The 19,998-nt window shown below is 39.6% G+C and overlaps 3 protein-coding genes across 3 annotated transcripts; 2 read left to right on the forward strand and 1 right to left on the reverse strand.

The window, feature by feature from the left end:
- Positions 1–249: 249 nt before the first annotated feature.
- rpusd4 (RNA pseudouridine synthase D4) lies at positions 250–4,376 on the forward strand. Its single transcript, XM_087800268.1, has 6 exons — positions 250–668; positions 1,003–1,210; positions 2,430–2,523; positions 2,589–2,739; positions 3,669–3,766; positions 4,103–4,376. The coding sequence occupies exons 1-6, from the start codon at positions 284–286 to the stop codon at positions 4,301–4,303; spliced, it is 1,137 nt and encodes a 378-aa protein (XP_087656394.1). The 5' UTR covers positions 250–283; the 3' UTR covers positions 4,304–4,376.
- Positions 4,377–4,946: 570 nt separating this feature from the next.
- On the reverse strand, positions 4,947–11,040 carry LOC148070268 (transcriptional regulator QRICH1-like). The gene is made up of 12 exons (XM_087801071.1): positions 10,770–11,040; positions 9,911–10,167; positions 9,776–9,847; positions 8,817–8,900; positions 7,655–8,740; positions 7,291–7,441; positions 7,020–7,174; positions 6,834–6,948; positions 6,640–6,748; positions 6,422–6,567; positions 5,529–5,619; positions 4,947–5,470 (listed from the first exon to the last, which is right to left on the reverse strand). The coding sequence occupies exons 2-12, from the start codon at positions 10,160–10,162 to the stop codon at positions 5,284–5,286; spliced, it is 2,448 nt and encodes an 815-aa protein (XP_087657197.1). The 5' UTR covers positions 10,163–10,167; positions 10,770–11,040; the 3' UTR covers positions 4,947–5,283.
- A 2,406-nt stretch (positions 11,041–13,446) lies between these two features.
- Positions 13,447–16,557, forward strand: LOC148070269 (proline-rich transmembrane protein 3). The gene is given in 3 exon segments (XM_087801035.1): positions 13,447–13,526; positions 13,990–14,423; positions 14,972–16,557. Coding segments are annotated over 3 exon segments (2,100 nt in total).
- Positions 16,558–19,998: the final 3,441 nt, after the last annotated feature.

Consider the following 19,998-nt stretch of genomic DNA (forward strand, 5'->3'; position numbering starts at 1 on the left):
ATAGTTAGATAGATAGATAGATAGATAGATAGATAGATAGATAGATAGATAGATAGATAGATAGATAGATAGATAGATAGATAGATAGATATAGTAATATATGAACTTGAAAATAAACTATTTTTAAAATTATAACACATTGTATTGTCTTTATAATAGTAAAAGTTTGACAAGCAGCATCTCTTATTGTGAAAGGGACGAACCGGAAGTAATTGAGAACACGCGTGTTTCCTGGGTCTGTGTGGATAAACTGAGGTCCAACTGTTGACCTCACACGCTCACAATGAGTAGCTGTCAACGAGTCTTCTCCCTGCGATGGAGGTCTGGACTCACGAGACTGATGAAGACACAGACGGACTGTGGTCGGTGTCTCTGCCGGACTCACGCCACTGCCCAAAACCTTGATACGGGTCCAGAGGACAAGCGAGGTCTGAGGGCTCAAGACCTGGCGGATAAGATCCGGCAGGAGAAGAAGAAGAAGAATAAACCGGAGGATGCTGAAGCTCCTCTATCTGCTCAGAAGAAGAGGGTGATGGAGCTGAAGCAGTTCAGCCAGAAGCTGCAGACCATCCATCCCAATGTTCTGGCGAAATACCTGAGCAAGTCAGTCCTGTACCAGAACCGGGACCTGGTCATCACCAACAAACCCTATGGTGTTCCTCTCAGAGGTACTCACTGAGTGACCTTAGTGTGTTTTATTTCATTGCATGTCACTTTAACATATCAGAGGTTTAGTGACAAATATCAACAACACTTTGTGATAAAGAAATAATAATAATAATAATAATAATAATAATAATCTCTATTAAATGTATACATTATTTAATGTAATCAGATTTAATTCAATAATATTTATATTATTATATTGTTTTCAGTCGAAATAAAAACACAATAGTGTGACAGATTATGTCAAAAACAAAAGAAACAAGTGTTCTTGTAAAACAATAAAGTTTTACCTTACCTTACCTTGTATAATGTCACTAAATACTTTTCTAATACTAGAGGAGTCCGGAGTCACTTCTGTGGCCTCGGTGCTCCCGGTGGCTGCTAGGATACTGGAGGGGCCAAAGGTCAAGTCGTCCGCTCAGCTGCTGCCCTCCCTGACGCTGGAGAAGGAGGCGACGGGAGCGCTGCTGCTGGCCAGGAGTGAAGCCGCGGTGGAGCTCATCCTGGATCTGTACAGGAACAACCTCCTGCAGAGAAAGTTCTGGTGAGACTTTTATTTGACCGGGACACTTCCTGTGGTTACTGCATTTTTGTAAACATTGAATTATTGAATCCAATAGTTTATATATGTAAAGGTTGTTTTTATTGAATAATTGATGTCAATAATGACAGTATTGAACTTCTTTATAATTAGAATATTTTCTATTTTCTTTTACACATTGAGGTTGATATTGTAATTTCATTTATTCAAAAATATATCATTTAAATTCAATATATTTTTTAATTTAAAGCCTTTTAAATTATATTTCAACATGTTTGTATTATTGTGTCTTTATACAACAATACCAAACTCAATGTCATTCAATCTGATTTAAAAAACAAAAAGTTTCATTATTTAAAAAAAAAAGAAGCCTAAATGTCAATATAAAAATGATTGAATCGAATTGTCAATAAAAACAAATTCTACCTTTCAATATAGAAATATGACTTGAGCTATGCACTGTTTAAAATATTATGTATTTATTCTATTTATAAGATATTAGCACAATTGTTAACTTGTTTATATTCATACTTGATATACTATATTATATGCAACATTTATAATATTATTTATTTATTCTGTTTATACTATATTGCACTATTTTTAACTTAATATTATTATTTATATTTATACTTTTTATACATACATCTCTCTGCTGTGTTTTTTAACGGTTGCCAAGCAACGAAATTTCGTTGCCAGTTTCACTGCGGTTTTTTCTGTGCAATGACGATAACAGAAAGTCTAAAAGTCTAGAAATGTTTGAATTCAATTTTTTAAAATATATATATTCATATATACAGTGGGTACGGACAGTAATCAGACCCCCTTCGATTTTTTACTCTTTGTTTCTTTGCAGCCATTCGCTCAAATCATTTAAGTTCATTTTTCCCCTCATTAATGTACACTCAGCACAACATCATGACAGAAAAAAACAAAAAGAAATGTAGAAATTTTAGCAAATTTATTGATATTGAAAAATCGAAAGGGGTCACATTACTTTCTATACACTGTATATACAGTATATATATATATATATATATATATATATATATATACAGTGTATATATAATTAAATATTCTGCTGGCACTGACATACTTCCATAGTTGCTCCTCATATTGAATTAAGTTTGAATTCGATCTACATTATTTTTGGTCAAAATGTGAAGAAAAACACTCGATAACAAATAAACACTTTCGCTAACTGAGCCTCTCTTCTCCTCAGGGCGATCACGGTCGGGGTTCCCGTGCCGGCCGTAGGACTGATCGACATCCCCCTCATCGAGAAGGAAGTCACCGAACCCCGGCGTCACTTCAAGGTGCTGCAGAAATGATGATTTGTTGAAAACGCTTCCGCTGACACGAGGCCTCCCTGTGGTCGCAGATGGCTCTGAGTCCTCTGTACAGAATGAACGAGGGAGGCGACGGTGTGACCAAAGTCCGCGGCCACCGTCAGGCCTCTCCTGCCGTCACCAGGTACAGGGTTCTGGACAGTTCCAGCGGCTGCAGCCTGGTGGAGCTGCAGCCACTGACGGGTGAGTGTCTTGTTATTGGTTCAGTTGATTTTGTTTTCTACTGTTTTTTGAATGAATGTTTACAAATAAGAGCGCAGTGGTTAGCTCGATCGCCTCACATCAAGAAGGTTGCTGGTTCACTTCCAGGTCGAGAGGGAGCAAACTTGTGACTGCCCCGTGTTGCGTGGGTTTACTCCGGGGACTCTGGTTTCCTCCCACGGTTCAAAAACGTACAGAGGTTGATTGGGAACTTGGGGAAATTGTCCGTAGGTATGAGTGTGCGTTTGAATGGTTGTGTGTCTTTGTGTGACCTGCGACAGACTGGCGTCATGTCCAGGGAGTCCCCTGCCTTTAACCCGAAGAATCTGGGATAGGCTACAACCCCCTGCGACCCCCACTTAGGGAATAAGAAAGTGAATGAGTGAATGAATCAGAAATTGGACATGTTTTGTCTAATTCTATTTTCTAAGTAAATATTACTTTTTAAGCCACTTTTTGACCTAAATATAAGTCGACCCTTATTCTTTTTAAAGAAAGACTTAACTTACACCAATTTTTGTTTAGTTCTAATATTTTATTTGAAAAAAGAATTAACCACAGGGAAGTTGTTTATTTCAACTTTAAACTTGAAATATATTTCAAAATAAAATGCAATAAACATCACGTTATCTTATTCAGTTGTCTTCAAGTGTTAGCCTTTTCGAAAACGTTTTTTTAGGGCGAATTATTTGCATTAATCGCTTTACCATCGTGTTAAAAATTAGTACTTAAACTTTCTTTTGTTGTTGATTTATTTACCAAAATGTTTCTCCAGCATGAATGTTTTGGATTCATTCAAAATGTTGTATATTGTTTGGCGTTTAAAAGTTGTAACGCAGATCTAGAACCCGACTTTTTCCAGACATGTTTTTATCTTATTAAAAGCTTAACAATATTTGTATTCCTTGCAGGAGTCAAGCACCAGCTGAGGGTCCACCTGGCCTGTGGTCTGTCGTGTCCCATTCTGGGCGATCACAAGTTTTCCCAGTGGAGCAAACTGGCTCCACAGGTGAGAGTTAACATGATTTAAATGACATTGTAAAAGAGAACGTGGCACACATGCGTATGAGCGCATGACATGCATAATTGAACACATGACACAGAATAAAATAACACGTATTTAAGTATGAAGTAAATATTATGTTTGGTGAAATAGAAAAGGCAAAAATAATTAGAGCTTTTTCTTCTCTGCTCCTTTTAAACCTCATAGATTCTCTATAATTCTATGATTGTGCTGGAGTGATGAATACAAAAAGGTGTTCAATTCAAACTAATGTTAAAATTGTATATACAAATACATTCACTGAAATTGATATTCTTTTCTCCTTTTTTTTTTACTTGACAGAAACTTCCAGAGCGAGTGTTGGCGAGACTGGGCCTGGAGCAGAGTAAGGTCCGACATGTTCCTCTTCATCTACACTCGAAGCTGCTGGTGATTCCAAGGAAGGACGAGGCGGAGATCAGAGTGTCGTGTCCGCCACCAAAGTTCTTTAGGCAGACGATGAGTCGACTACAGTTATGTCTTCCTGAAAAAGACGACGACTGATATTCGATTGACTTTCAAACTCAGGAAATTGGGTTTATTGATAAAAAGCTGAGTTCATTGTTGTATGTGTTGATCTTTGATTAAAATCATTCTCATGTCATTTTTAAATGTTTGATCTTGTCCTTTATGAACTAGGTTTTGATTACAGACTGGTTTGTTGAGGAGAAACAAGATGAAATCATCGTGGATAAATGTGGGGAAAAGAGAGATGGGAGGGCGGAGCCAGTAGCAGTTCAGTTTGATTGACGCATCACGATCCAATCATTTCAAATGCTTGAAAAGATCGAACGATGTTCTTACGTTTCTGAACGTTTGACAGCCGACTGAAAAGTCTAATTTAGTTAGAATGTGGGATTAATTAGCTGATAATCAAGATGCGACGGTGATTTTAAGCAACACAGTAAAAAATACGACCTAGTTTTGGTTCCTCGTAGATTTTTCTGGATGGCTCAGATCAAAATAGATTCATTTTCATTGTCGATATTTTCAAATAAAAGTTAAAATTCATCTTGAAAGATTGACATTTTGTTGGACCTGTGAGGGCTAAAAGATTTTGGCCCCTTGTTGGATAGAAGTGGACCTGTAGACACCACAACCACACTTTGTATCCTGCATACTTGACATGAAGGAAGCAAAAGATGAATGTACTGGAATAGGTTTTTAATTTGAGAGCGGCATGACATTAAGATCATCTAATTTCATTTAACATGGTCATTTACGAGACAATCGGCATCTTTGCTCCACTGAAATCACTCTCGCCGTGGAAAAACTCTGCAAGGCTTAATAGAACAGAAACAAAAGCTTACAAATCTTCTTAACAGAGGAACCATCCGGAAACCCAAATTGAAAAACCGCCTCCGACGTGTGGCCCCGTGAGAGCGACGGCGCCTTAAGAGGCGCATTGTTATTGTATTTGAGGTCAACAGTTTCTCGACTGCTCATAGTCAACACTGGAGGGATCTCCATCCTAGTCCCGACGCTCACTTTAGAACATGCTCGGAGTTTATGATGTCCTGGATCTCCCGGACCACGATGATGCGGGACAGCATCTGCTGCACTTGCTGACTGGTGAGGGGCAGGGGCGAGTACCACATGGGACTGTTGGGGGCCACGACGTGCTCCGGGGTCATGTAGAAGGCGTCGCTGCGTCCCTTCACGCTCTGCGGACTGAGATGGAAGACGAGACTCAAACATTTGACGACCTGCAGACTTCTCCGTCACTCACCACTTGAATAGATAGAAGTCGTAAAGTTTGATGGGACAACGGAGGGGATTCTCCGGATCTTCTATCTGTTCGTCAAACATGTCATCTTGAGCTGGAATACAAGCAAGAGTAGATCAGATCATGCGACAGTAAATATGATGCATTACATTTAAGGATCGCACAGCAAAATCAATGTAACAGTAAAAAAAACATCTTAAAAAAGCTTTGTTTTCAAGCTAAAATCTTGTTTAACATAACCACGCCCACTCTTCTGTGATTGGTCAAGCATAGAGGTTTGTCCTGAAGCATAAAAAAACACCAGCAATTCTCCACCTCCAAGAGACATGTATAAAATAAGAAGCAGTGCGTTCTCCGCTGCTGCAGGAGGAGTGAAGCCATTTTTACGTCATAATGGACGCCACTCTCGTAACCGCTCGTTCGCCGAGATTTCAGACGGGGGAGAACTTTATAAAGTAATAAGTTGAAAACATGGTCATGATGAAGCTTACTGCATCTAGGAGAGGAAGACTTCAACATTTGAAACATGTGAGTAAGGAGAGTTTTCACATTAGTTGATCTTTAAAGTTATTTGTTTAAAAACTTTACATCTTTTTGCATTCCTCTTTTTATCGCGAGGATTTCTTTTGTTTTGAGGATATATTTCAGAATACGGCAAATGTTCAATTGCCAGTATTTCTTGTTTGCTCTTATATTAGAAACCAAATGAATATAATATGCAAGTAAATCAATATTTTAGTCTAATTTTGTGTATTTTTCATGGCACGTGAAGCAAAATAAAAACTGATATTTTAAAATTATGTAATAAATTTGGGCAGGAAAAGGTTTTTGTAGATTTTGTGCAAAAATACGTCTTTAGCTGGCCCCGAAAAGTGAAAATTAAACATCCTAAACACCTTTTTGTCCAGCATTTTGAGCTCCTTTCAGGAGGCGGATGCTGGTGGCCTTGTCCTTAGGGTTGTTGGGATTCTTCCTTGTGTGTCTTAAGACTTTAGAAAACGCAACTTTCAGGTGTTCCTCCGGAGTTGTAAGATGAAAATATCTGCAACAAAAAAACAACCAAAGGTTGATTAGGTTTGAAACCTGAGGTTATTGATCCAAATCTGCAACTCACTTAGTGTTGAAATACATAAGAGTTGTGAGCAACGTTCCTGGTGAATGTGCACCAAGTTGTTTACACTCCCACAGCATCTCTTCTGTCACGTGGCTGGGAATGATGTAACCTTGGAAGAGAAACCACAATCATGCTTCATCAATTTTCTACTCGTATACCTGGGAATAGAACTCAGTAGTTGTTCTCTCTCTTACCCATCGGGTGAACACTTGGCTTCCACCCATCAAGGATTTTGTGTAGAGACTCACAAAAGCGGATGTAATAAGGATCACAGAAGATGTCATCCACTCGTCCATTGTCAGCGAGATACTTTACAAAACAAAGAAGCGTTTTTCAAAGACTTACTCACCCAGCGATGTCACATTTGATGGGAAACAAACCTTTTGTATGCATAAGAAAACATAAAATAGAACATCTGGAGTGAAGCTTTCTTGTTCCGATCCCCTTGCCTCGTGAGTCATCAAGGAGAGACCGAGGTTCAGCTCCGCTACGGCACTTGACACAAGATCCTCCTGAAAACGAAGAGGTTGGCGACCTGCACGAGGGGACAGGAAAGGTTTATAGAGTCAATTATTCACCACTTAATTTACCACAGGATGAGTTTGATAAAGTTCAAGTCTGTGTTGAAAACAATATTAAAAGTTAACTCACGTCCAATGGGGGCAAACTTGATTTTTTCCTGCTTGCTTAGTTCCGTGTTTTTCCGCTTCACCCAAAGACGCCACACCTCCAGACCCTCCTCTGGTTTCAGGCAAATGGGCACCAAAATTTCTGAAGCTTGTCCACCATTGGCATCTGACTCCTGTCCATGCAGAGGATCGTTTATAAAAGGAGAATAAGGGTTGATGAAAAACACTTGGCACCATGATGTGAGGAATAAGCTTCTATTTTTTTTTTGTTCTTTTGATTCTTTAGCGTTGATATAATGTTTCATTAACCAAGACGAGTGTACATTTTTCAATCACAACACATTTTAATATTCTTATAATGTACGAGGAGATGCATAAAATCCAACCTGAATGTGTAACTGCTGTTGTTGTCCATCATCTCCTTGTTGTTGTTGATTTGGGTCCCATATTTGGACCGACTGCGTGGTGTTGTAGGTCCCTCCCACCGTCTGCACCGCCACGGGGATGTGAATATTTCCATTCATGAACTGGGCTGGAAACAGCGTCTGTACTATTTCCTCGTGTGTGCCACTCTGCTCGATAGAGGACTTCGATGAGGAATTCGAGGTTGTTTTCGTTTTACCGTTCGTAGTGGCTAGTTGCACTGTGCTATACGTTTCCTGTGGTATGGTGATGTGAGTCACACCCTGCTGCTGTGGCGAGGAGTAAACGGGAATTGTCCAGGTCTCACCGGTGGGGCCTGTAATTGTTCCAGTAGTGCTGTACAACTGAGCACTGTCGACAGTGAGGAGGTCTGGTCGCAGAGACACGTAACTCTGCTGCTGTCCCTGAGGAATGGCCAGAACTGTGGCTACCTGCTGACCCTGGGGAACAGTGTAGGACACTGCGATGGGTCCATCCACCTTACGCTTCTTGGCAGGCTGGAGAACTGCAGAGACTGTGCCACACCTTCTGTCAGCGTTGGAGTCCTGCTGTAAGGGAGGAGACATGGTCTCTATGGTTTGGATCCGGATTTGTTGCCCTCCTTGGAGTTGAATATGTTGACCGTCAGGTAGTTGAATCTGCTGACCATCGTGCAGTTGAATATGTTGGCCACTCTGAAGTTGAATCTGTTGTCCGCCCTGTAGCTGGATCTGCTGGCCACCTTGGAGTTGAATCTGTTGTCCGCCCTGCAGCTGGATCTGTTGACCATCGTGCAGCTGGATCTGTTGTCCATCGTGGAGTTGAATCTGCTGTCCATCATGTAACTGAATCTGTTGGCCGTCGTGTAGCTGGATCTGTTGACCGTCGTGCAGTTGGATCTGTTGACCGTCGTGCAGCTGGATCTGTTGGCCGTCCGGTAGCTGGATCTGTTGGCCAGCTTCAAGCTGAATGTGTTGACCATCAGGAAGTTGAATCTGCTGGATTTGATGTGCGCCTGTTAACTGAATCTGCTCTCCTCCCGCAACTGCCGCGACAAGCTGCGCCTGGATCTGAAGAGAAACCTTTGCTATGAAACACATTGGATCCAAATACAAGTGGAGGACATTAAAAAATAACTCTCAAAACCTGCTGCTGCTGCTCCTCTGTTAGCTGGGCTGTTGTAATTCCCTGCAGATCTTGTTGAAGAACCTGCTGCTCCTGAATCTGGACCTGAAGCGATGGAATGTGTTAAGAGACATTATACATTACCTGCCTACAGTCATACACACGGCATGAGAGATGTGTATAAATCAAATTCATAGACACGCCATCACAGCTGCTCGAAAGATGTACGTCTCTTTAAACTTAGTTTCTTCTGATATCTCCAGAATATCAACAACAATATATCCTATCATTATCTGAAATGTAATACAAATAACATTTAAGGAGAATTTTGTTAAAAATCACACATGTCATTATGAACTTACACGATGAATGTTTGAAGCCGTTTCTGTGATTTATAACTTTTTTTTCTCTCATTTGTTTAGTGGGAGAATTACACTCTCAAACTCAAAATTGTTAAGTTTATAATACCAAGTATAGATGAGTACCTTCTTATACCACTTTCAAGATTAAAAAAGTACAACCAAAGAAAGAAAAAAAATGAGTTCAATGTTAACGCTTCACTTTTTTATCCAGAAATTGAAAACAATCTACAACCAAAAATGAATGATTATCACCAACGAATATCAGAAACTTGTATTGCCAGCTTTGTAAACACAACATACTGTTGTGGCATTACAGAATGAAAAAGGATAAAATCCAACATGCAATTGCTAATTAATTCAGCGCAATACATTGTAAAGACACAACAGTTTCTCAACAAATTGTCTATATTGGAATCTATTTAACCAAGAAGTTTTCAACGTTAATGTATTTATTTCACGTCATCTACAGTGTTTTCATATTCACTACAATATGAAGAATCTATAAAACATCCACAATATATGATAATCTATGTATAGCGCCAGACAAATAGACAGATGTACTGGCGCTCACTAAATATAGTACATTGCAAATAAAATGATATGTTGAAAATGACAAACCTGCACTTGAAGTTGTTTAGACCCTTGGTGTACTGGGATTTGGGGGGAAACCTCAGATGTGGTCACCTGAACCTGGGGAGAGGTAAACATAAATCAACATGGAAAGACATCAAAAACACAAAGGTAGACTCTTACAGGACAGGCCAGCTCCAGAAGAGACCCAGCGACCTCTGTGCTGTCAGTGTAGATGCAGTTGCCCTCCTGCTGCTGCTGGTAGACCATGGTCGTGGTGGTCGCTGCGCCTCCTTGCTGGCTGAACTCCTGCAGAACCTCTTGACCCTTCGCCAGAGAGTCCAGGAACTCCTTCATGCGGTGCTGGGGCACAGAGCGGGCCTTCTGCCTCACATAGTCGTCGAAGGACACCACACCACCCTCCTGCTCATTCATGGTCACTGCATCACAGGACAAAAAAAAACACGTTTCAAACTCCACGTCCTGAACTTTAAACCCAGGCTAAAAAGGAAGTGAACGCACAGGACAGTTGAGATGAACCCTCGTGTGTCTTAGCATCTCCCTGATGCCTCACTACGAGTGTTTATTTACGTTTCAATAAAAACAGGGGGGCGTTTAACTGCGATGACCGCGAGACAAAGTAAACTCTGCATGGTTACATTTTAAGAAGTAGCTCGATTTTCTTCAGATATACGTTTACTATGTGCTGCTTAAAGACGCGTGGATGAGTCTGGAGGTGCGGTTAGTGTGAAGCGAGAAGGAACTAAAGTGACAGTGCACCACATCGGCTAAGCTAGCATGTTAGCTACCTAGCATCGCTATGCTAGCGAGACACCACAAGATACATTCACAAATAAATACCATTTTTATTGACTATACGCTATAATACTATATATGTTGACGTGTATTCTATAACAGACGGTTCGCCGGGGTCAAAACAGTCGTAAACGTGTGTTTATAAAGAACAAAGACAGAAAGTCAATAGGCAAAACATGCTACGGTTAGCATGTTAGCTCGGCGTCGGCGGATCCCACCATGCTACCTTAAATGAAATGAAATCCTCTCCTTTCCGCCAAGGCACGGGTGTTTAAAAGTAAAAAAGCCGATAATCGTCCCGCAGCAGCCGCCACCAGCACGCCAAGAGATCCACCTCAGAGCATGGAGTCGCTGTAAAAAAAAAAACCCCCGCTAACAATGCTCCGATTAGTTTGCAATAAAATTAAGTGCAGCGAGAAGGCGAGGTCTCTGACGTGTGTTTGTTCCAGCCGGAGCTCCAGCCTGTCCGGGGAGAAACAAGCTGCTCACCGGCGACAAAAAGCACCGATTTAACCTCCGACGGTGGTGCTCGTGTTTACAGCATGTAATGTGTTATTACACATGTACACGCGCACTGGAGAGGGTTTTTATATTATTAATATTTTTATTGAAATGACGGAAGTGAAGGCCTCAGACGAGGCGACACATCAGCTGATAACCTTTTTTTTGTCGAAATATAATAATAAATATACATTATTTAAGATTTAAAAATCTTTTTTCGCGTTTTAATAAATACATGTTTTGTGTGGAAATAACAAATACGTATCTAGTTTAATAATGTTTAAAACATGATATATATACAAGTGTATGGAGAAGAATAAACGTAAAAACGAATCATATTTATTTATATTTATATTACAAGTAATTCTATTGCAATCGCCATCAAAACATGTCTCCCGTGATGGATTTCCACTGTGCGTGTGTCTAGGACTGTCTTGGTGGTCCACAGCGGAGGGGATCCTGTCCAAAGACTTGCGCCTTTAACGCAGAGGAACTCCCCAGTCATCCTTAAAGAGCCCGGCATGTGCCCGCCAGAGCCTCCCCTGCTCGCCCCACAACAAACTGCCTCTCGCCGCTCTTAAGGTGGACCAGCCGAGATGTGCTGTGCGCGCCATCTGTCGCTACTGGCCTCTGGACCATGAAGAGTTAAACCTGACAAAACTGCAAGAGGGTTTACCAATTTTTTTTTTAATTCAGACTGAGCAGAGCTGCCTTTGCTGATATCGAGTTCGGATAAGCTCTTGATAAAAAAAAAAAGCCCTATAATTTTGATTTTGATTTTATCGTGTGATTGTTCATAGGATTATAATATATGGGGCAATTACACAATTGTAAAGTTGTCTAGTTGTCTACTGATGATTTTTTTTTATCCAATAAATGATTAGAATGTACAACAACATCAACAAAACACATTAATACAGAGGAGAGAAATCTTTTCAGGCTGTTGCTCCTAAGCTTTGGAACAATCTTCCTCTCTCTTTGCGCTTGATGATCTACTGACTCCTTCAAGAAACAACTTTAGACATTTTTATTTGTTCAGGCTTTTCCTTGATTTTCTGGAACTCCTGTTATGTTATCAGTTTTATCTTGACCTTTAAAGTATTTACTTTATTGAATATTGTTCTGATTGTTTAAGCGCTTTGTGACCCTGGTCTGGAACAGCACTATATAAATAAAAATGACTTACTTACTTACTTACTATTTACTGAGCAGCTCAAGTAGTAGAACTCACATTTCCCCTGAACCGTGTGCGTGGAACCATCAGTAGATTCTGATCCACAGACCTCAGAGCCAGAGCTGGGGTGTAAGGCTGGATCAGATCACTGATGTAAGGAGGAGTCTGACCATGAATAGATCTGAAAGTAAGAACCAGAATTTTAAAATTGATCCTGAATGAAACTGGCAGCCAGTGAAGAGTTTTAAGGATCAGGGAAATGTGAGTTCTTCTACTAGAGCGAGTCAGAATTCTTGCTGCAGAGTTTTGTATTAACTGTAGGCGAGACAGATCCTTCTTGTTTAGACATGAAAAAAAATAGTCCAAACGAGAAAATAACAACATAATATTTTTATATAATGAGTTGTCACGTCACAACAGTGGAGGGAGGTAATGTCTACTTTATACCATATAAATGAGTCATAAAAGGAGTCAAAACCAGATGGAATTGCATACAACTATCAATATCTGTAATATATTACTGTAATATGTCAAACCTATTATAGCACTAAACAAAACTTAAGCACATTCGTGAAGACATTTCTGTGATCTGTAATTTTATTTTTCTTGTGTGATTGTTCCAAGAGTTTAAGTGGGGCACTTATATTAAACGTATATGTCTTTTCCTATTCATACATGTTTATTTTGGATGACAATAACTTCATGATATTTGTATTTAAATGTTTTTCATATCTCAACAGTGGCAGGAGAAAAAATAAATATCAGATGGACTGATAAAATAAACCACAACAAACGTTCGTTTATAGTTGTTTTAATCGTATTTACAAAACAACGTTCCCATAGGCTAGCGAGTCTTGATTATACTTGTCAGGTAAACCACTCAATGTGACTTTTCTCCTGTAAGAATCTTAATGTAATCCATTTGCGAGGGATTTGCACGAACAACTGTTGCAGAGCGATGACCCAAAACTGCAGACTCGTGAGAACCGTTGTAGTTACTTTTTTCACAGTTTGAACTGAGGTAATTTTCTTGCTGTACTTTCTTGACTTACTATTTCGAACAGCTCCGCTCCTGTACTTCGCTCCTGCACGATCATCCAGGACCGTGCCATGATGGCGGACGGCCAACCAAGCAGCCGGTGCATCAGGAATAAGACGCCAGCTTTAAGACTTGTTGGCTGAGGATGTATTTGGGTTTGCAACTTGTTAGAAACCTCTGCGTCATGCCATGCACAGTCGGTATAAGAGCTCGGACACAAAGGACAACAGACTCAAGAGAGTGATGGGAAGCAGCAGCAGATATTCAAGGTATTTCATTTTATTTTCATACTAATAGCATTGTTTTATACCCGTATATAATATAAAGTTGTTAAGAAATATAAAGGTAACTCAAATGCTTCATAGCACGCTCGATTCTATTTATGGGGTTAACAGAGTCAGCTTTTTTTGGCTTTAAAAGACAAATATATTGGCTGATTGATTAAAAAGATATTGATTATAATATTGGAATAGAAAACAAAAGTTGATATAAAAGACTGAAGACATCAAATACATGTTTCTCAAACTTTTTTTTGCATTACAAAACAGTTACATTCAATATTCTTTTTTTCAGCCAATGTTTTTCTTCCAATGGCAATTAAAGAAGCTACTATTCTTCTCTGATAGTAAATGGAGTACATAGCGTGAACATGGTTAAGTCGTAATATTCATAAACTAAAAATTAAAAACGTATTTTAAAGGCCTCATTTACATTTTTCTGTTTTCATTTCAGATTCGTTGTGAAAATGGACTCCTCGTCATGTTTCCTCCTAATGCTCTCACTGTCGCTCTGGTCTCTCGGGAGCTGTGGACGGACAAACGATCCGACACAATCCATCTCTTCCCGTCAAGTTGCCTCCTTCGGTGATAGTTCCGGCATCTCTGTGGAGGGAAGTGGACAAAATGCTGACGTTGCGAAATACCAGACACCGCAAAGGCTGCAAGGCAGACTCACAAGTCCTATCAGGAGATCAAAAGCTACTCATTTAGGAGAAATAAATCTGACTTCAGCCACAAGTCAAATTCAAACCGCAGATGATGTCATCACAGGAGATCTTATTGGGGCTTTAATAGAAGGAGGTCACAGTCAAAGTGGGGAACAGTTGAAACACTCCAGCGTCATGAATGAGCCCCTCCTTACAGGTCAGTGAATTACATTTTCTTAACGTTAAATTTAAGATGTTTGTCTCGGGCAGTGAATGAGCCATGATAAGTTACGGGGGGCGTGGCTTACAGGGGAGAGCCTGAAGAAACATGGTTGAACTTTTGAATTTAAATCAACCATCCTGTCTTTTAAAGCTGAGTCTCTTAAAATGAAGATTTACCTTCAAAGTACATTAGAAAATATATATTTTAAACAGAATTGATATACCCAAAAATGTATACCGGAAAGTTTATGTTTTTGGTTACCACAAGGGATACCTTGAACACATTTGTTTTCGGGGCCTCTGGGAACATTTAAAGAGAGCATGAATGTTATCCACATTCTAAAGATACGGTGATTTTTCGTTTCCAAACCGGTTGAAACTGATGTTGCTTCTGAAGTGAGAATGGAACTGACGGTAGTCTTTAGGGTCAATACATGTCCTTGTAGTAGATATTATAAAAAGGTTGGTGACCTCTGGTCTACAGAGCTTACTGTCCACTTTTGGTATAACATATATGTGTAATTTTCTTAAATATGTTTTTTTTCTTCTCTTTAGATGACATCCCAGTTGACACGTATGTCGTTTCATCAACGGCAGACAAGGCTGGATCAGGAAGCCCTTGCTTCTTCGGTCTCAAACCTTGTGTTATTCCAAACAACCTAAACGACGTCAATCTTCTCTGGAGCGACATGAGGCGGACCCTGGCGTTGGCGTGGCAACTGCATGTTTTCGGATCGGCCGGTCTCTTCATATTAATGGTGGTCTTGGCGGTCTTCGGGCTGTTCGGCGCGTTCACCCTACCCTCGCCCCTTCACGGCGACCTCATCCTGCCGAACACCCTGCTGATCGTGAGCGGTTCTCTGCGCGCCGCCATCCTCCTGCTCGATCCTTACGGCACCCGTCAGGTCTTGTCTCACGTCACCCTGGCGGCGTTGCATAACATCCCCATGCAGCTTCTCATGTGGACGCAGATTTCCCTCCCGCTGATCACGCTCCGAGGGTTAAAGCTGTTTCCCTTCCCGACGAAGCTGATGCACCCGAGTGTGATGGGACTGCTGGCCATCTCGCACACCAGTCTGATGGTCGTCGCAGACGTGTATCCTCCGGTTAGCTTCCCCGAGCTCCCTCTTGTCCTACAAGGTGTATCGTTCTGCTGGAGTCTCCTGTTCTGCGTTGGATTTCTGGCTAAATCTCTCACGTACATGACCGGGCAGCGCAGGGCTTCCAGTCCACAGAGGATTCAAGCTCACAGGATCGTAAGAAGAGCTAAACAAGTGACTGTCGTTTGCTCGTTCTTTGGGATCATCTGCTGCTGCCTTCAGATATTCAGCCTCCTGTGGTTTCATGGTCTGTTGGGTAACTGGAGGCGCTTCGGTTGGAGTTGGTGGCTTTGCCAATTTTGGGCGAGAATGCTGGAAATATCCTGGGGGTTCTCTCTGCTCATTTTGGGATCCTGGATCTTCTGGTCACCCATCAGCTGTCCTAAGAAGACAAAGAACGAGAAAGATGGTCGGGGAGGTGTGAAGAAGGAGATCCCGAGGAACAGAATCCTGTCGGTCCTTCGAGGGATGGCTTTTAAGAAATCCAAAGATACCTGGAAAGCTCTCATCCCAAATAACTTTGCCAAGTTCAAACAATCGACACCAGGAGACAGTGACAACATCATGTCTCCCTATGATATTCAACCATCAGATTACAAATCCAGCCAAGTCAGCGGTCGCGACGCCGAACATACCTGTTTGTGGCCGAATCTCAGCGAGCGTGAATGTATTCTTTCTCTCATAGAGTTTGAAATGAAACCGCCTTCCCCTGTCAACCTGCAACGAAGCATCGACAGCGCCCTGAGTCCCAGACACCTCATTCCTGGGGGACTCTTCACTTCCCCTCCTCTGCCCTGGAGCCGCACATTAGAACTAGATCCCACCGGGCGCGAGACAGGAAATCCGTCTCAAGCCTTCACAGGATACGGCTGGACAGTTGATACAGAATCCATCGCTGCGTCTCTGGACCATTTCGTGACCGAGCGATCCCTGAGTAATGCCACCGATAACACTTTCAGTGCCGGCTCTATTGACAAGCAGAGAGTCAACTCGGGGTACTCGGCGGGGACGTATCAACCTGAATGGTCAGATGATGATGTCACAGACCTCTAAAGGGTCCAGCTAGCTGAATAGCACCATTGTCCACGAAGGGTAACTCTTAAAAAAAAAGGTATTTTACATCCTATGGAAGAGAATGAAAACAATCAACTGAATGTATCATTTCAGTCTTGGGGAAATAGTCTTCTGACAGGATGAGGAGAAGTAAATGGACAGTTCAAGGAGCCAGATAACGACAGATGGAGGGAGGCAGAGAGCTTAGAAACTGTTAACAGCAGATGTTGGGAAGACTAATAAGTGATCCAGCTCAGCAGGTGGGAGGATCGGCAGCCGGAGGAAGGTGATCTGGAGGGCAGCGGTGAACAGCATGATCCCAGAAGTCGACGGCTACAGACCAGAGTCAGTCCTTTAGGGATTTCCTATGTGAGACACGTTGAACTCATAGACGATCTTCAACGGGTTTATCAGAATACTGGAGAAAAATATCAACAGAAAGCTTAGACTAAATGAATTGTTGTGCCGCACAGATATTTGATAACATTCCCCCAACTGTTTGTCACGTCAAACCCTCTTTTCACGGAATAAAGAATGTTTTAATAAAAAAAACTAGATTTTGTTTGGTGGTGGTTCCGGTGTGTCTTTGTGTAAGATGTTTACCCTAGTCGTCAGAAATTGTATTATTTTATTTAAATAATGTTTTAAACAAAGTTATCATATCTTTAAAATCAATGTAACCCCAATTATTTAATGGGGTTCAGATTTCATATGTAATACAGGAGATTTTCAACACAAGCAGACTAAAGTCAATGAAATAACAATAATAATAACATTTTTAGTTATTCATTGAAAGATATTTGACTCTTGAATTTCAAGAATACTTCAGAACAGTATGACTTTATCATGACTTTGGAAATACACAGCTGTGACAATATACAATTATAGATTAATAAAAAGGTTAATAACATAAGCATAAAATTCTTAGAAACATGAATATGAGTTATATGATTTAAAACGATTAACACAAGAATACATGTCACACATTAATAATTACAGGACACTGATGAAGTCAGTGTAATGCAGCATTAATATTACACCAATAAAACAACACAAATCATCTGTTCTGTGAATTATAAAAGTATGGAGGAGGAGCAGAAATAAGTGGGTAAAACCAAACTAGACTTAATGGAAATCAAAAATATATATTTCAGCAAACATCACTTCTATTATATTAGCTTGTATTTGTAGAATATGATTCCTGACTAGTTCTGAATTTCTGGTCCAATGAAACTAAATCTCCTCATCGTAGTCAATCACTGATCCACATGCAGACATTCATTACCAGTATTTTATATTTAACCTGCATATCATTATAAGGACGGATCAGTATGAGACCTTTTTTTAGAACATCGTGTCGAGGAGGAAGATCATGAATGTCACGAACATAGAAACAGGAAGGGTCATGAGAGATTTGTAAGATTACAGTTCCTGCTTATAGATGATGGCACACAACGTTGTCACGCGGCACTGAAAATACAGAGCTATCTTTTGAAAGTGGTTCATGGTGGAGGTTAAAGTGGCCTTATCTACATGTAAGTGTCTGTTATATTTTGAAAAAAAATAATTTTGAAGAAGTTGCTCCCGCCCCATTCCAGCATGAAAAAAAGAAAAAAGCTTTGTGTATTTTTGGTCTCAGGGATTAAAACTTGTGATTGAAATAGATTTAAAGTCCATGACTAAAGTAAATTATCATTACCATACAGACAGAAACATATCAATGTGAAGCAGCAGGTAAAATTCATATTTTAATCATTTCCCGGTAAAAGTAAGTCATAAACTTTCTACAACACACATGTTCAGCAGCTTCACTGTGAATGTTTTGACACATTTGTTGATGGTAACTTTCCCATGAACTCTGAATGTAATGGATGATCAATTCAAGCACATGGAACCACGCAGAGACAATCACATGACTGTAAAGATAAAAAAAAAACCCAGAAGAGATTGCCTGGATTTTTCCTGAGAGACATTCACTGAGGGGTTTTTTCAATTTATTTTTTAACCAGTCGGGTGAGGAACCCCTCATTCCATTGTCCAAGAAGCCACAGGGCTGTGGTTTTTCTGACCAGAGAGGTGTTCACTACTCAGCTCCCCACCATGGTTGTCATGTAATAACATATTTCTCTTGTTTTAGAATAGTATTTAAGCAAATATTTTATTTGTTTCAATATATGATGGTGTGAATTAAAACAAACATTGAATTAAAGTGTTTTCTGTAAAACAAATACTGTAAGAACGTGGAATAAAATAAAGAATATTAGGAATTATTTAAGAATAAGAATAATTTTCACATAATTCACTTTTAAATGGGTAATATTTAACAACAACTTCTGGAATTTGGCATTAATAATATCTATTTATACATTGACTTAAAGAGGAAATAAATACTTTTTTTTATCATTGAAAATATCTTACATAGAATCCTTTTTTCTAGTAAGATTTTTCAAGTATAAGATACTCATTTTATTAGACCAACAAGGGGACATTTAATGCGGCCTAGATGAGCAAAGATAAATATGAATTACTCAATTCAAAATATTCAGAGTTCATACATTCGTTTTTAGAGTTTTTACATTTGTTTCAGGAATACATCATCTTTTCAGATTGTACATTTGTTTCAGTAACTTATACATTTAAAAAGAAATACATTGTAATTTAGTTTCAGAGTTTTTACATTTGTTTCAGGAAATTATACTTAAAAAAAAAATACATTGTAATTTAGTTTCAGAGTTTGTAAATTTGTTTCGAAATTCTTGTCCACCATATAAATTCCACTTCAGGAGACAAAATCACATTAGAAAAAAAGAATGGGAATAAGAAAAAACCCTTTTTTGAGGTCTGTATGGTGATCTATTTTTCTATAAATGTATCTATCTTTCGTTTGAAGCTGCTGAGCTGCTGGTCACATGTCCAACAATCAACCTTAAGTATGAAACTGAGACAATAGCACCGCCCAGTGACAAAGATCAGCTACTACAGTTTCCTCTGACCTCAGCTGACTACACCTCAACCATACCTGGCGTTTCCTGTCACAGCTTCTCACTAAAACAATGTTTAACCATACATACACATTATTCTAAAACAAAGCACACATGTTAAAACTAATAACAGAACAATACGATATAAAAATAATAATAAATAATAAGTAAAACCCTTTTAAAATAATAACAAACAATTTAAATAATAAAGTCAAATATGAAACATAATACATAAACTTATAATAAATAAATAGACAACAGCGCTATACAAATATTATTTACTTACTTACTTACTTACAAATACAGAATTAAAGATAACTGTATTAAAGGGTTTAGTATTACTGATTTATTTTAGTTTGTGTGTGTTTAAGACGGACATTCCTTTCTAATTTATAACAATCTAAAAAGTCTCAATTAAAATTAGTATTGATTTTAATATAGCAGGATAAAGGAGATTGAT

The sequence above is a fragment of the Callionymus lyra genome, chromosome 10 (genome assembly GCF_982586985.1).
Source record: "Callionymus lyra chromosome 10, fCalLyr1.hap1.1, whole genome shotgun sequence".
In the NCBI taxonomy this organism is placed as follows: domain Eukaryota; kingdom Metazoa; phylum Chordata; class Actinopteri; order Syngnathiformes; family Callionymidae; genus Callionymus; species Callionymus lyra.